The following is a 16029-nucleotide window of genomic DNA, read 5'->3' as shown; positions in this document are numbered from 1 at the left end:
GTCGAAGTGAACAAAGCATTCTGGGTAAACACGACCAAAATAAACATGACAGACTAATGCTGGCGGGCGAAAAAGCCTACAACCACCAGAATCTGATTCTACTCCATTTTTGTTTACATTTCCTGGAGAAGGAAGTTGCGCTCGGTGTCTTGTTCACAGGTTTACATGTTGTTTCCCTCAGTGGTTCTTGGCGCAGCGACACCACAGGCGAACCTTTGGAAGAGGCAAGGTGGGTGAAATGTTTTGCCCAAGGACGTATCAACCCACTGATTATGGGACGAACTCCTACCACCATGGTCCCGATGTGTCTGCTTCCAGGCATTTCTCCAAATCTGTAGTTCTTCTAGCCATTGAGATAAGCAATCACATGTTTTCTTAGACTTTACCATTTGAACCCAACAGTCCTGCTCAGATCGGCATATTACTCCTATCAGACTTCTTTGCCCCACCCATATCCGACTTTGTACCATTTTGGGCTTTCCAACCTGCACATTGTCTAGACAACTGTCCACACCTGACATCATTTCCATTAAAAGTACTCCAAAAATATTTAGGGAGGTAAACGGCCATATTGCGCCTATGTGTGCACTAATAAAATATGAGCCTTCCAATGTTAGAAAAAGGTTAAAATGACCAAAATGATTTAAACGTCCAGAAAGTGCAGGCTAAATGAAAGAGAAGAGAACGTGTTTTTATTTATATGTTGCAAGCTGGGATACTAATATCCAAAGCAATAAGACAGGATTGACAAAGGAGACATTATACTAATGCTCATTGGAGCAGTAAAGGCTGCCTCCGTCCAATATTTTAAAGCAAGAGCCGGCCCCTCTGGTGTTGTAACTGAAAGCTTAGGGAATCATTACCATGGCCTCTCCATAACCTCAATAAGTCAGGTTAGTGTCAATAACCTGGCCTTTAAAAATTGATAAGGGTGATCACTTTGCTCACTGCGAGACAATTTCAGAGCAGCAGACGTTCCCAGTTATAAGTCATGTCTTGTATTTAGTAAGCATCCACCCTGGATATCGCTTCAGGACAATCATCTTCCTGATGTTTGGGCTTTATCTACATATTACTCACCAAAGAGCGCAGACAGATGATTGAGAGAAACTATTAGGCTTAGATCATTCGCTAAAACTGCTGCACACCTCAGTGCTTCTCCATTTGATTTACCTTCGAGCAGAAATAAATCTGACAGCTTCATGGCTCGTATGATGCGGGCGCGCTCTCCAACTATCAGCGAAGTCCTGTTCAACAACAAGTCATACGTGGGGGCAGACCAGAGCCCCATCATCTCACGCGCGGCGAACGGTGATGGTGACATATGGAAATGTGTCCGATCAAAACGCCAATTTGGAGAATCCGGCAGAGTTCTTTAAGAAAAAAATAAATAAATAAATTCCTGTTTGACACATGGAAATGTCACAGAGCTGCATTTATTCATGTGGACATTAGAGGAGCATTCCTGTCCCGAGGACCCCGGGGACAGAAGAGGTGCTCCCCTGAGGACAGTGACCTGGAGGACACATTTGCGCTTACCAGCTGGACCAGAATACCAACCCCCCACACTCCCACAGCCCTAAACTCACATTCATGAGCGGCAGAAAACTCCCCGATTGGACCTGCTGTATCTACTTTACATTTAAAGCTGGCCAAGGTTTGTGACATGTGTCAGCTTTGAAGATCGGATGTGTTTTCTCAGGGAACGTGTTTATTTTTGATGCAGGTCTTGGGGGAAAAATAGATGACAGTGGGTTTATAGTTAAAACAAACTGCAATATTTATTCAGTTTTATTTATGTATTTCCCAGTGTAGGATAAAAAGAAATACTCCAGTACAAGGCAAAGGAAGAAGAGGAAAAACTCCCCACCAAAAAAAACATGCAGAACTGTCATAAGTGCTGCTGCCATCTAGCGGACATGTCTGTGAATTACAATCATTTTCTGAAAGTAATAATAATAACAATGATGCAATTTTAAGTTAATACATGAAGAAAATTCAATATTTAACTTTCCAACAGAATCCATATTTGAAATTTATGGTGGAGAAAATGATTATTTATTATTTTTGTTGGTCTACGTGATCTACAAGGAATCTTTTATGTCTTCACTGCCTGTTTTGACTCCCAGACCCTCCAATGGTAACATTACCACTCCGCACATGATGCCACCGCTCAGGCTGTGAAGGTTTTAAACATCTTGCAAGATCAGAGGACCGCCTACTCCTTCAGACCGCTTTACTTGGTTGTTTTTGATTGTTCAAGTAAGTCAGTAAATCTCACCAGTGGACAATGGTTCTGGATGCATCACATTCTCAGAGGAAATAAGAAAATTGTAAGACTGAAAGCAACAAACTTCATTCATACATTTAAGTTGAGTTTCCTCGCTGTCATAAGCAAAACATTTTCAGTTGCATACGTTCCTTGTTGCCATTACGTCACACGAGTTCCTTTCTGTTAAGTTCCAAGAAAGTTCAATTGTTTGTCAATAAAGATCTTGTAAGACCTTATAATGTTGTCTTTGTTTGTTTTGTTTTTTTATCTGATGATTGCTATCGCAGACTTAAATTAAAAATGACAATCATACAGATTAACATAAATATTGCTTGCTCAGTCATAAAAGTTATTAGGTTCAAACAACTCTTTGGTTACCATAGAAGAAGATGTTGGTCTCTTTTACCAATTTTTAATGAATGATCCACCATGCTGAGTCAAACCCAGGGTTTGGATCATTCAACGAGCATCGCCACGTAATATAAAATCAATCCAAATTCATTTGTGTATTTCAACCCGGCAGTTTTTAATGCATTCACTCAATTGTTTTCTGTCATAATCAATCCATAATTCTGAAAGCGTTAGGCAGCGAGAGAAAACAGTGGGAAATTCTCGAGACTGAAACTTGATTTTACATCTGCCCCCGTCTTCTTCTACGGCATGGGCTCTGCCAACACGGAGTCCTTCACTCCGGCCGCCAGCACAGCGAAGAGAAAGGGAGGAAAAAGGGAACGGAGGTAGAGGGCCACCCTGGGGATGGGGTGGGCCAGCACAACCTCCTTCCTCTTCCTGTTCACCGTCTCCAGAATCTCATTGGCCAGGACCGAAGGCCGCACACCGTGGGTGAGCTGGCTGGCGATATCTTTGGAGGAACAGACCAATTGAGACTCGTCCCAAGAGTAAAGTCAGTGTGATGTAAACATCTGCTCCGTGTCTTTTGGTTTGCGTCATACTCACAATTGGTTAGGATGTTTTGTTTTGGAGCTGGCTCCACGGCGGGTGGCGGCTCAGTGGCGTTGATGAAGGTGTGGCTGACGGTACTGACAACAATCCCATACTCCTCCACTTCGGCCCTGAGGCAGTCGAAGAAGGCCTGCGCCGCGTGCTTGGAGGCCGCATCTGTCAGCAGACATTAACACATGCAGCAACCCAAGCTTGTCTGCAGAGTCTCATTCCATTCATTACACACAGCATTCTTTGTGTAATTGTTTTCTGCCTCGTCGGCGGAACCCCTCAGGTCTAGCACTCTGGTTACAAAACACACAGTAACTAAATGCTACGAATGAGGAAGTGACGGCGCTTAGAGTCTAATCGTCTCTGGTTGGACGGAGAGCAACCTGGAGATTTTTAGGAGCGAACAAGTTAAACTATTGTTGCACAAAAGATTATTTATTATTATTCTGAAGTATTCTGATTGGTTAACAGCAATGGAAATAAACTAGAGACAGAACGAGGAATAGTTTTGGCTGTCGAAAGTAACTAAAGGTACTGGCCTTCATTACCTTTTTCCATGCATTCTTACAATCTGTAGCGTAACAATTAGCCTACATTATTTACCCGCCTGAAGGTAAGGCGGGTAAATAATTAGCATCAGAGTTGTCGTCACAGTATAGAGGCAGAGAAACAGACTGAGAGACATTTCTTGAAGGGGGAGTGACTTCAGAGGACTCTGGAAATAGGCAAGAGTGAATCACATGCCAATCTTATGGCAACGTTGAGCCAAGCCATGAGGTTTTATGGTATTTTCACAAAGTTTCAACGCAAAATAGAGGCTAAATGAGATGATGGTTTAAGGGTGCCTATTCAACCTGTTCAACTCTCTTAAGAAAAACACAACCTAATAAGACGGTGGCAGTAGCTGTGCATGACTTTTACCACAGTAACATCCCAGCTCAGGATGATGCTGCCATCGTCGTGTTCCAGTGTCTGTAGGGTAATGCGCATTGTTCCTTTGATGCCTCCAAATAGTATTTTCCAAGTATTCCAAAAAGCTTAAAGTTTGGTCTCATCTAGTCTGAGTGAGATGTCTCCCAACATTTGTGTCTCAGATAGCCACAATGTTTGCTCTCAGATGTAAACTCTGACTTATTTCACTGTCTGGAGTCAAAAGGTTTAGCTGGCAACTTACACGAGCTTCTGAACGGGATCGCCAGTCGGCCCTGGATGCTGTTGACCAGTATGATGTGTCCTGATCTTCTTGACATCATCGCCGGAAGAACACCTGGCAAAATTTACTGCTTAGATAAAGCCGGTCGACAAGCCACAGTTAAAACTGATCAAACCAAGCTTGAAGCCGGATTTGTAGCAGCATCCCGCTCACCTTTGGCGAGACAGCTCGGACCAAAGTAGTTGATGTCCATGATGTTTCTGTCCAGCTCCAGAGAGATGCTCTGGACGGGGGCTTTCAGCTTCATGCTGCTGTTGCAGATCAGCACGTCCACGTAGCCGTAGCACTCCATAACCTCAGCCACCACATCCTCCATGCTGTCCATGTCACTGAAATCTAGGATCACCAGCTTTGGGGCGAATGTCTAAGTGAAAACAAGTGGCACTTTGTAAGGTGTGGTTAATTGATTGCGACTCTGAAAGATAAAAATGCAGAGCATTTAATGAAAAACAAATACCCCGCAAAAATATTTCGTAATAGATGACACATATGTTCATAGAATAAAGGATTTATTCCAGTCCGAATACAGAATAAAACTTGATTCGCTTGGACAGAAGGACAGGAAAGGATAACCGAGCTATCAGAAAAGAAAACATCCTTTATGATTAACCGATACTGATTGGGTCAGTGTCGCCCGCACCGCTATCTAAACTTGCTCTGGCCATATGCTCCATGTGCAGTGGTGTGTGTAAGCGAAGAGACGCATGAGGACAGCACGCTGTAGACAGGATATCCTTCCATTGTGCTGAGCAGAGGAAGTGTTTATCTGGGAGGCGGTGACAGAAGGGGTTTCTGATCAAAACAAGAACAGATTCTGATATCCAGGGGCCGTTGGCGGAGCTGTCACACGCCTTACAGAGAGCCAGCAGTAATCTGACTGGGGTCTGCTGGAGGTTGCAAAAGGTACACCCACTGGCCCAAAACATTCAGCCAACGCTACTTTGAAGGTTTAAGTCAAAGCATATCTATGGATTAGAAGCGCCCACATAAGGTTCAGATCTAGATTTAATTGAAAAATTGTGGTAAGGCTTGAAAAACAATGTCTCATTTTCTTTTTGCTTTGTGTCGGTTTACCACATTAAGTCTCAATAAAATCTTTTAAGGTTTGCGGTTGCTAATTCAATTAAGTCGCATTTATCCATGCACCCATTGCATACCCATTTGTTCCTGCGAGTGTGGGCGTGACGTGGTGGGTAGACTGGTGCCTATCTCCAGTAGTCATCGGGCGAGAAGCGGGGTACACCCTGGACGGGTTGCGAGTCCGTCACAGGGCAGCACACAGATTTGGTGCTCACGCTTCCCATATGGATTGTGCCAATCGAATGGCTCAGTACAGTCAGAAAGGAGCACGATTCATCTTAAGAACCTGAAGTGACACACTTTCTGGCATGTTCCATTGGTCCTCGTTTCACTTCCTCACCTCTCTTGGATCAGAGTCAGTAGTCAGAGAGTCGTACAGAGACTCCAGCTTATCCCAGGTAGTTCCACACAGGATGAGTCTGGCACCGGCCTTATGGAAGAGATGGGCACATTCTGCAGAAGACAACAAAAATATGCTATTTAGAAAAATATAGATGCACAAAAGAACAATTGCTGACTGCCTTAGCTAAACTTCATGGTATTTCAACAAGGAATATATCCAACGGAGCGTCTGAAAATCTATTATGAAAACAGATATCTGTTTTCTCTGTGAAATTGAAACAGACATTCCTTTTCAAAATGTAGATAATTTATTATTCCTACTCAAAGAAAACAAACCAAGAAAAGAATTAGCCTGAAAATTGTGCAGCATCCAGGTGGCCACAAACTAAATTGTTTGAACATTTACCACTATGATAAAATACAAAGAAATATTTTAACATTTCCTTTTGTGCTAATCTAAGGATCCAATTTTTATTTTGATTCAATTGAATGCTAATTAAAGGTTGGCATAAGAGTATCCATTGTCTATATGATTTAATTTAAACACACCAATTGATCTAGTAGTTATGATTTTGTACTGTTGGTCGTCTGGGGAAGCTGGAGTGCCCTGGGAGAACCCACGAATGTTTGGGGAGAAGATGGAAATTTCAAGCACTAAAAACTCCAGGTCACGATTCAAACCTAGAGCCTTCTTTTTGTAAGGCAACAGTGCTAACAAATGCTGCACCATGCAGCCCTGAGCATAAAACTGGAAAAGAAGGGAAATTATTTCATTTTTTTCACCTTCCTCTATCAATGGAAAACCCTTAAGCACCAAGTCTGGCCTCCAAAAAGACATAATTTGGTACACATGCGGACCAGCTCTGGTAGTGCAAGTGATTCGCTTTACAAGGAGCTGGCACATCTGAAACGAGAACAGGAAAGGAGTAAGTGGAGGGCTTATGAGTGGAAAGAAAGTGTTATCGGGAAGTTGCCAGAGCATCTGAAGTCAATAAGAACAGCAACTGAAAGTCAGGAGAGACTGAGGATTCCTCATAGACGGAATAGACATTCTATGAAAATGTCACATTGGCTCAATGTTGAAAACAACCGGTGTTTTAAGGCAACTGCATGCCCTGGCAGGCCAAGTAGAGCTGTAAAGAGTTCACCTCACGGTCCGGGAAACCAGACAGCTTCACCCAAACTTGTAAAGCAACTGCTTTCAAACATAGTCAAGTCCTGGAAACGGTAACTGACGTGACTACGATACAATCCTTTACAAGTGGTTACCTCCCTTTCCGTTTTGATGTGTACCGAGCCTGGCAACACGATTGCTCCATTCATAATCCCATGTCTAAATATCCTGTCTCTGATATCGATTTATTGAACTGGATTTACGTGACAGTGCGTTGCAACTGGCAGAGACACATTTTGGCAGGACTCAAGTGAGGTGAAATGTTTTGAACAGTACCAGCGCCCACTCCTGAGACGGCATCGGTGATCACCACGACTTTGTTGCGCACTAAGGTCTTGGACATGAACTGTAAGACCTCATTGTAGATGTAGTACACCCCTGCTGCGACGACTATTAGCAGGGGCAACACCATCACCGAGGGGAGGCCCATGTTCTGCAGGGAAGAAAAGAACAGGAGTCAGTGAGGGGGAAGAGACTCCAATTTGTTGGTCAAGTCAAACACATCGTCAGTTATTGACACAAAAAGAAAGTCGGAATTCAACTGCTACTGGGACAACCGGATCATTAAAAGTTGCTCTTTAACTTGAACTTTATGAACCCCTGTGAGTCAGAGAAAGCACCTTGATACAGAAATGGAGACTCTTTGTTTGCTGTTGTAAATTAGTTTGAGTCGTCATGCATTGCATCAAATCAGCGGACCTGTGAAATGCATTTGAGGCATTGTGCAATCCATGCACTGACACTCTGCCTGGAGATAAGCTGAACTCCATTGCTGTAACTGACTCACATCTGTATCTCATGTGTCCATCAAAATTCCTGTTTTAGGAAGACCAGTGTGTGGGATACTTGCTTGCCAGAATGTTTGGCTCCGGTCGCAGTCTCTAAAGAAGTACACTCATGAAACTTAGATTTCTGTCTCTTTATGTGTTGGAAGCCTACCTTTTTCTCCCTTTGTATCCCCGCTGAATGACTATATGACATTATAGCGTCTGCCTGGTAACCCTCCTTTGAGTAGTCACTTGAAACTCACATCAATGGAATAAACTTTTGCTGGTCTTAGAGTAGGTCCTGGGTACACTTTTGGGGACTATCGCATTCTTCAAGCAATCCCCAAAACTTTTATTTTCTGTTCACCTATCACATATAATAAAGTACATCAATGTAAAGTGGTGGGACAAATTGTGAAAAATGTTCATGAGTATATGTTCGACCAAGAATACTTTTGCTTACAACGTAACCTTAGTTCTGATATTCTCACGGTAGCAAACAGAAAAACTGAGGCTATAAAACAGCTCATGTGTGTCGCCTTAGGGCTATAAAGGGTTGGATATTTAGGTCATCTCCCAGTTTAGGGAACTGACACATTTGCATTTCAAAGCAGCTATTGGTCACTTCAGGAAGTAGAAGAAGGCATCTTCACAACAACATAAGTGATTCTTCTGCTGGTGTTTAATAAGCTTGGTTTTTAAAAAACCCAAATTTAGCATATTTGTTTTTTAACTGGGTGATTTTGAACTAGGTTACAATGCATTGGGTGAATGTATTTGCATCTTTTCTTCGTGTTTTTGACTAAACTTGCAACAAATGTGTTCAACTTAGATGAGGGAGTTTGTATTTGGACTTCTCGCTACTTTCCATGTAAAATGAGGTGAACGGCTAAATATATTCTGGACTTGGAGGCTCCACAGACAGTCATCTTTGGAACACTGTCATAGGACACCCTAAAGGCCGCAACCCGAGAGATTCACATTTAAATGTCCAACCTTTCCCGTCCAATCTAACAAGTGGAAACAGGTTAAGATAAAGGTTAATCCACGCTGAAATCTCCTGATCGCTCCAGAGATCCAGTTCTCTGCTTAGCTCCCTGTTTGGACTGACACATGATTAAGGTTAGTCGGCTTGTGCGTGCACAACTATAGCAACCAACCGACAGACACAAACACCTGTAATCTGTGTTATTATTGGTTCACTTACAGCATGGACAGGGAGCTAATCCTTCAGCAGGACTGGCTGGCTGTTGTTCTTTTATGGATTGAGTCGGGTAAATGAGGCCCTTCTCTTCCCCCTCGCCCATTCACACGGCACCGCTCCTCTCTGTGTCTGATTAAGTGCTCTACACTGGAACTCCCCCCGCACCCTTCTTCTTATAATAGCCTCCCCTTGAGTCAGGCAATAATACACACACATGCAGCGTACAGTATCTGAAGTATGCTCTCTTGGTGCCGGCTTGAAGAGAGGAAGCACAAGTTTGGGTGTCAGCTCCACTCTTTGCTTGGGGTATTAAGAAGCTAGTTTAAAAAAAAAACAAAACAACTAAAGACCCTTGGATTCAAAATCAAAATAAATCAATAAAATCCTCCATTTTTCCTTAGATTTGAATGTACACGTTTATATTTAAACCATAATATTTGAGTAAATTAAGACACAATGCCTACATTTTCTCTTTAAAAATCATTTGAAATATTTCCATAAATAAATTACATTTATTTTTGTTCCTGCTGAGTCATTTTGGTTTCAGGTTAATGATTACAGCAAATTCTTAAAATGTGACTAATAGACTCACTCTATTGTCACTAGTTATTATGACTAAGAAGTTAATTGATAACAGTGAACATGCACACGTCAAATCTTGATGAAACTTTGTTAAAAAAAGAAAGCAAACGCCAAAAATACTTAAACAGCAACTTGTTTTTTAAATACCACTTTAGTAACCACACAAAGCTGAAATCACATATGAACTTTTTTCTTCTCATTGAAAAAAGTATAAAACATATCAAACATTGTATAAGCAAAGAAAGTTTGCTAAAGACTGGATCAAGTTTTTCCTAAAATATATAAGCAAAGAAACAAATGTTAACATAGTTATTTCATAGCTTATGGCAGCTTCAATTTGTTCAGATATGAGCAGAATAAATTTTCCTGAAATCCATAAACATGTTCAACTTCATCACATCAAATCAAAGTGAAATTCACATTTATGGAGATAATGTGAATAATTTGATTTAAAAACGTTTGGAAATATTTTAGTGACATTGCTCCGGATGTAGGTGGCAGCAGAGTGCAGTTATCGCGAGATCCCGTCGAATTCCCGGAGCTTGTGCGTGTGTTCACCTCTCCTCTCCTCCTCGCTCCACAGGGAAAGAAGAAAATAAATCCGCTGCTGCTACAAAGAGGCTAGTTATGGAACCGAACCTTTAAATACTCGCTTTTCTCCCGCTGTGACGGGCTAAGAAGTGGTTTGTCCGCCTGCAGTGTTTTTACCCGAGAGGAAAACATTTTAACATTTGGACCTGCAAACCATCGGCGTTGTTAAAGAAAGGGGGGGAAAAAAGTAAAGTTGAAGAAGCGAACCTAGAGCGGATTTCAGTAGCGTTGTATCAGCTTGCTAGCCTCCACCGCTAACCGGGGGCTAAGGAGAGCTGGATGAACTTCGCATGGAGCGACTGCTGCGGATGGGTTGGGAGTTTCCTGCCTGACTGTGAGCCTTTTCTCTGGGTGTGGAGCTCACGGGAAACGCCGCTCCGCTGAATGGACTCTGCCCGCCTGCAGTAGCGCGAATGCCGCTATTGTGGTTTCCGCCGTCCCGCTATTAAGCTTGAGATCCACTGGGAAGCTAGCAGGGTATTAGCCTCCTTCTCCCCTCTTTCTCTTTGTGGTTGCAGGCCGGGGACTGGAGAGCATTCATCACTGAGCTGGGGACTCTGGCCTAATGGCAGCTAATTATTTATCCGGAAAGCAGCAACTGGATACAGTTTGAGCGGCGGAAAGGAAACATTTGTTGCGGATGCTGAAACTGCGTTTGTTACTTGAAAATGCGTCGGAGCGCTGGAGCTCATTCCAACTCGGGATAGGGGGGGGTGGGACACAGCAGAGCAGCGGGACCACAGCTTCAAGCTCTTGGGGAAATTAAGCTAAAGCCCACTTAGCTTGTTTTTTTTTTTGTTTGTTTGTTTGTTTGCTTTTTTAGTTGCAATAAGTGTTGAGATATAATGTCTGCCGCGAAGGAAAATACCTGCAGGAAATTCCAAGCGAACTTCTTCAATAAAAGTAAATGTCAGAACTGCTTCAAACCGAGGGAGCTGCATCTGCTGACCGACCAGGACCTGACCCAGGTAAGCCAGTCCAAACCCAATAAAGCATTTTATGTATGCATTTATTTCAATGGACACTAGTTCAAGGCATAAAATCCCCCCCAAATCTCTGAAGCTATGCTTGGAATCCCGACAAGACAAACCTGAACTGGAGTGTTTTCTTCTTTACAATAATTACAGAGTTTCACATGAAACTTTTGATTAATGGATAAAAAAACACACACACACACACAAATGGGACTTCTATTTTTTATTTATTTTTTTAAGTGCATCCATATTTGTTTTAGCAAAGCTTTAGATTTCTTGATTTTTAAGAGCCGTGTGTAAAAGGGTAAAAGAACCCCACTAAAAATCATTTTTCTGAATAATTCCTGACACGAGTTATCTGTCATTGTGTGGAGTGAAGATGAAGTCACACTTTGTGAGAGGTAGAGCAGTCATGCCTTGTTTTTATGACAAAATGGAAAAAAAATCTTTTTACCTTTAAGAAATGTACAATTATATATATAAAAATATATATAATATTAGGGGATAACCGAGTCTTCTTCACATTGTTACCACTACTACACTGAAGAGTGTTGTCTTTAAAAAATACTGGCTGGGTATTGGGTGATGCATTGACTGACTGGAAAAAGGCTAGGATTTTTTATTTTTAAGGTTTTATTGGCTCTAGTGGCCGTTACTTGAAAGTAGTTTGACAGGAAACAGGTTAATGAAAGACGGGAAAGACATGTGGCAAATATCACCAGGCCGGGAATCGAACCTGCGACCACAACCACGAGGATTAACGCATCAATACTTTGCTCCTACGCCATCACAGCGCCCTCTGAGTGTTTTTAGTTTCCAACCAATGATAGACAAATCCAGCAACCAACCAATTTCCAGTTTTGTCTGTGCATCTCTAGGCAGTGTTACGACTCCTTTCTTATCAGAACAAACCAAATGTTTCATAAATCACAAGTTTTGTTTAAAAAAAAAATGCAAACCAGATTTGATCTCTTACCGTTTTAGATCTCTGCATACTCCAACTTTCTCCCTCAGCCTGAAAACAGCATGGTTAGGTTCGTTCTCTGAATTCTCCTTGAATGTGTGTGTGTGTGTGTGAGTGCGCGCGCAGTCGTTTTCCCTTTGAATCTATACGTTTTCCTACGGAAATGTTAGACTTCTGAACTTAGAGCTGATATTTTAATGCTAAAAGTCCCTAGAATACAGTTTTTACTCAAGCTCCAATTCAGTAAAATTGGAGCTTGTTGTGTGAGCAGATTTAAGTCCAGATGTTTTAAGAAACAAAGTGGACTGGACAGCTACACCCTTGCAGCTTTAAGAGAAGGTAAACAAGAAGTGTTGATCAGTTGGATATGAAGGTTGAGTTCATCAACGGGATGTCATTACAGGCAATCGACTTTGTGTGTGTGATGCAATCTGCGTGCTTCAGAGTGTTTGCTGTGTGGTGATGAGGACAGTGTTTGGGGTAAATGTCTATTCAGGGAAAGGTAAAAAAAAAAACTTTTTTTTCCCCCCTTATGCACTGCAACCAGCCAGCTTTCCTTGTCAGATTGTGCGACCTGAAGCTGTTTGGTTTGTTGGGAGGTAAGATGTGTGTTTTGAGTGTTCCTCACTTGGCTCGTTAGTGTACTCTCTGATATATCCTGTAATCGATGCCAGATGGGCCCTTGGACGAGTCATAAACAATAAAAATAAAAAATCAAACGGCAACGTCAGCATCCTGCCATTGGAACTTGCGCATCTCTTAACCCCTCGAACGCCGCAGTCCGGACAGAGGGGCTTACGGTTACATCACTTCCTCTGATCCCCCTTTGACCCTGGGCAACGGCGTCTCCTGCGATGGAGCTTGTTCCTCCCTCCCTCTGTCGACGTTGCCAGGATTTTTCTGAAAACGCTCCCAGATTGCCACCAATCCCAGCAGTCTGCGGGGAGCTGCCGCCGCACAAGGAAGTTTCTGTGAGCCTTCCATCTGGACAAACTTCAAACCAGTTAGCGGCATCAGACCCCGTTACGTAACACCGTGTAAGCAGGATACGGCTTCAGAGCCTTGCTGAATCGAATGTGAGGCGTTGGGGATTTGTAAAGAAAAACAACAACAAAAAAATCATCCCCAGTGTTCAGACGAGATAAACCCAACAACCCTCGGTGAAAGAAAGCTCCTCTAGATCTCTCTAATGCAGTTAAGGCGTCATGAAGAGGTGATTTAGCTAAGTGAATTTGAGTCCTAAATTAAATGTCAGTTAATCAGAGCCGCAGAGTTTGCTTTGAAACAAAGAGGAAAGCCTTTCTCTGTTCGGCAGGAGAATAAAAGGTGGGTTGAGGAAGAGGAGGAGGAAGGGGGAGGGGCGGCTCCTGCTGCCTGAGAGAATTTCCTTTATTACAGACAGTGCTCCACAAGGAGTTTTCTCCCCCTCCACACCCCTCTCCGTTTGTTGCCACGGTTTTTCTCTCTGTCACACAAATCGTTTGTTCCCACTGTGTTGGGAGATGAGCTCCGTTGGGGAACGTGTGGGGGGTAAATCCCACCGTCCGGCAGAGAAGACCGGAGGAAGGACAGTGATAGAGGACTCCGGAAGGCCGAGGTTAACGCAAACGTGGGAGAAACCTGAGATAACGACGGGAATGGAGGAGTGGGAGCAGGAGAGACGGGAAGTGTGTGGTAGGAGGGAAAAGCAGGATCGTTTTCCATCAGCTGCTTAATCCCACCGTTCCAGCTCACTTCCCCGTAATCATATAAACGGTTGAGTGGAAATAAGGCTTTCTGTTTCCTTTATGCCAATAATCTTACACAGTTTGTTCATTCTTACATGGTTATAGAGGCTTTAAAATGGCTCATACTAATCAGACATTATTGTGACTCCTTACTGGAAACGTGCAGAATTTTAATTTATTCATTTTTTTATCTTGGCACCTATCAGTGGGCGGGATGTTCTGTATGGGTTAGAAGCAGGACAACCCATACAGAACCCATATAGATACCATGACGCACCTTCAAGGGTCAAGCAGAGTTCACTCCTCCAAGTCAAAGTGGATCAAATGCTCTATTAGACAGATTGGTTAAGGGTTTTCTATGCTTAGTAGGCAGTTAAGTTGTTCTCACCAATCCAATTAAATAACACAGGAAAAAATAAAACTGTTTCACTTGCTAAAATCAAGAGGAATTGTCTGAAATATCCTGAGTTTTCGTAAAAGCCTAAAAACAGCTTGTATTCAGGAACAGTTGAAAGTTTGCAAGTGAGGGATATTTTTGCTTTTTAAGGATCAGTGTGATCATTATGGAGGTTCTTGGGTAAGCTTGGATTCCCTTTCGTCTTTCAGATCCAAACCACATTCAGTCAAGATCAGCAGCTGTAGATTGCTTACTTATGATGAAAGATCAATCCCTCCAGGAAGTTGTGATCGCAACTATCAACGTAGATTCAGTCATCGTTGGCAAATCGTCACAACTTTTCCATAAATCCCACCAATCACCTTCATGTTTTCTGTATTTCCTTCTCGTTTGACCAATCACATCAACTTGGCTGAATTTTGACCAAGCCCCTCGGCCCCCTTTAAATTTAACTTCCTGTTTCAATTAGTGAAACAGGAAGTTGATCATTTTACGCCCCCTGCTGGTTAACTAATGCCAGGAATAAACCCAATCCTCGTAAGTTCTTGTACAGAAGTTGTGCTCAGGTTGCTTTCCACATATTTTTAAAAAATCTTTATTTTCACAGTAATAGAGCAAATAATCATGGAGGAGACATAAACCAAAGGCCAGGAGCAGAATGATGATGCAGGGTCTTCAACTTAATGAGAAAAAGAGACGTAACGGGAAGGTTATGTGCAACAACATCAACTTTTTTGTAAGACCGTATTCCGGCAAAAATAAGCTGAAGAAAATACAAAACTTTGAAAAAGGTGCCGCGAAATCAGTCAGTTTAGGCAGCAACGATCACAATACAAACCTGTCGGAAGTGAAAGAGTTGTCATTTCTCATGAAGACAATTCTGCAGCCCCACAACAAAAGGTTCCCCACAGCTGTATCAATTAACAAACCAATATAAACGTTGCGTCTGTTTGTCTGTTCTCCTTCTCCTCAGAAGTAGAGATGAAATTTGGCAGCTGCTCTTTAATTTGTGGCTCATTAACCGAGATTCAGACATTATGTCATGATGGGAACATCTAATGTGACTCCTTGTATTAGGAAATGGAATGAGGCGTATTCAGTTTCTGTGGGGTGGTTTTTGCACAGAGCACTTCTTTTAGGTAATGGTTCTTTCATAAAATCTGCGTAATCCAGATTATTGAGGTTCAGCTTGCAAATACACATTTTCAAGTATTTCAGCACAAATCTTAGAAATCCAGTTGCAGCCAAAAGTGTGGCAAAATCAGCATTTTTCAGGGGGTTAGCTATGCTAACTTTCACAATTTTCTGTCCAGAAAAAAGAAATGGAGAGGAGGAGGACTCATAAGAGAAAATAACTTTGCACCAGTCTCCTGGTGCAGAGTTCCCAAAGACATTCAGTCTGTCCTTGCTGTTTTTGTTGGACAGAAGTAACTTCTTTGCTTCTCATCAGAATCGGTTTTATTGGCCTAATTTGTGCACACAAACAAGAAAGTTGACGTTGGTTGTTCTTTACTCTCAAGAAAGACATTTGAAATGTAAATATATGTTAATTTCACACTTCTTCACACATGAAGAACCTCTGTTTCCATTTGCAACAAAACACTACAAACCATCTTTACAGTGAAACACGTGTAATGTTTTTTTTTTGTTTTTTTGCCATTCATCCATACCGCTTCCCCTGCTCCTTTGCAATGGATCTGTACCTCCTGCAGGGGGGAACCACTGACATAATCTAATTACCCCACGTTAAATTCTTCTGTTTTCGGTGGCCGTTCAAACGGCCACAAA

At 42.3% G+C, this 16029-nt stretch overlaps 2 protein-coding genes across 4 annotated transcripts in view; one reads left to right on the top strand and one right to left on the bottom strand.

The window, feature by feature from the left end:
- Positions 1-1755: 1755 nt before the first annotated feature.
- Positions 1756-9162, bottom strand: dhrs7cb (dehydrogenase/reductase (SDR family) member 7Cb). The gene is made up of 7 exons (XM_055057688.1): positions 9010-9162; positions 7312-7468; positions 5860-5972; positions 4593-4803; positions 4401-4493; positions 3230-3391; positions 1756-3134 (listed from the first exon to the last, which is right to left on the bottom strand). The coding sequence occupies exons 2-7, from the start codon at positions 7463-7465 to the stop codon at positions 2926-2928; spliced, it is 942 nt and encodes a 313-aa protein (XP_054913663.1). The 5' UTR covers positions 7466-7468; positions 9010-9162; the 3' UTR covers positions 1756-2925.
- Positions 9163-10130: 968 nt separating this feature from the next.
- The window catches only part of mprip (myosin phosphatase Rho interacting protein), a 47147-nt gene continuing 41248 nt past the window's right edge, over positions 10131-16029 (top strand). For all 3 annotated transcript variants that reach the window (XM_055057646.1, XM_055057644.1, XM_055057645.1), the window contains exon 1: positions 10131-11147. In XM_055057646.1, the coding sequence (XP_054913621.1) occupies positions 11025-11147 (123 nt within the window). In that variant the 5' untranslated portion in view covers positions 10131-11024. The remainder of the gene's footprint in view (positions 11148-16029) is intronic.

This window comes from Poeciliopsis prolifica, unplaced genomic scaffold, assembly GCF_027474105.1.
Source record: "Poeciliopsis prolifica strain line A6 unplaced genomic scaffold, Auburn_PproV2 SCAFFOLD048, whole genome shotgun sequence".
Classification (NCBI taxonomy): Eukaryota; Metazoa; Chordata; class Actinopteri; order Cyprinodontiformes; family Poeciliidae; genus Poeciliopsis; species Poeciliopsis prolifica.
This window is presented reverse-complemented; position numbering and strand designations above follow the sequence as displayed.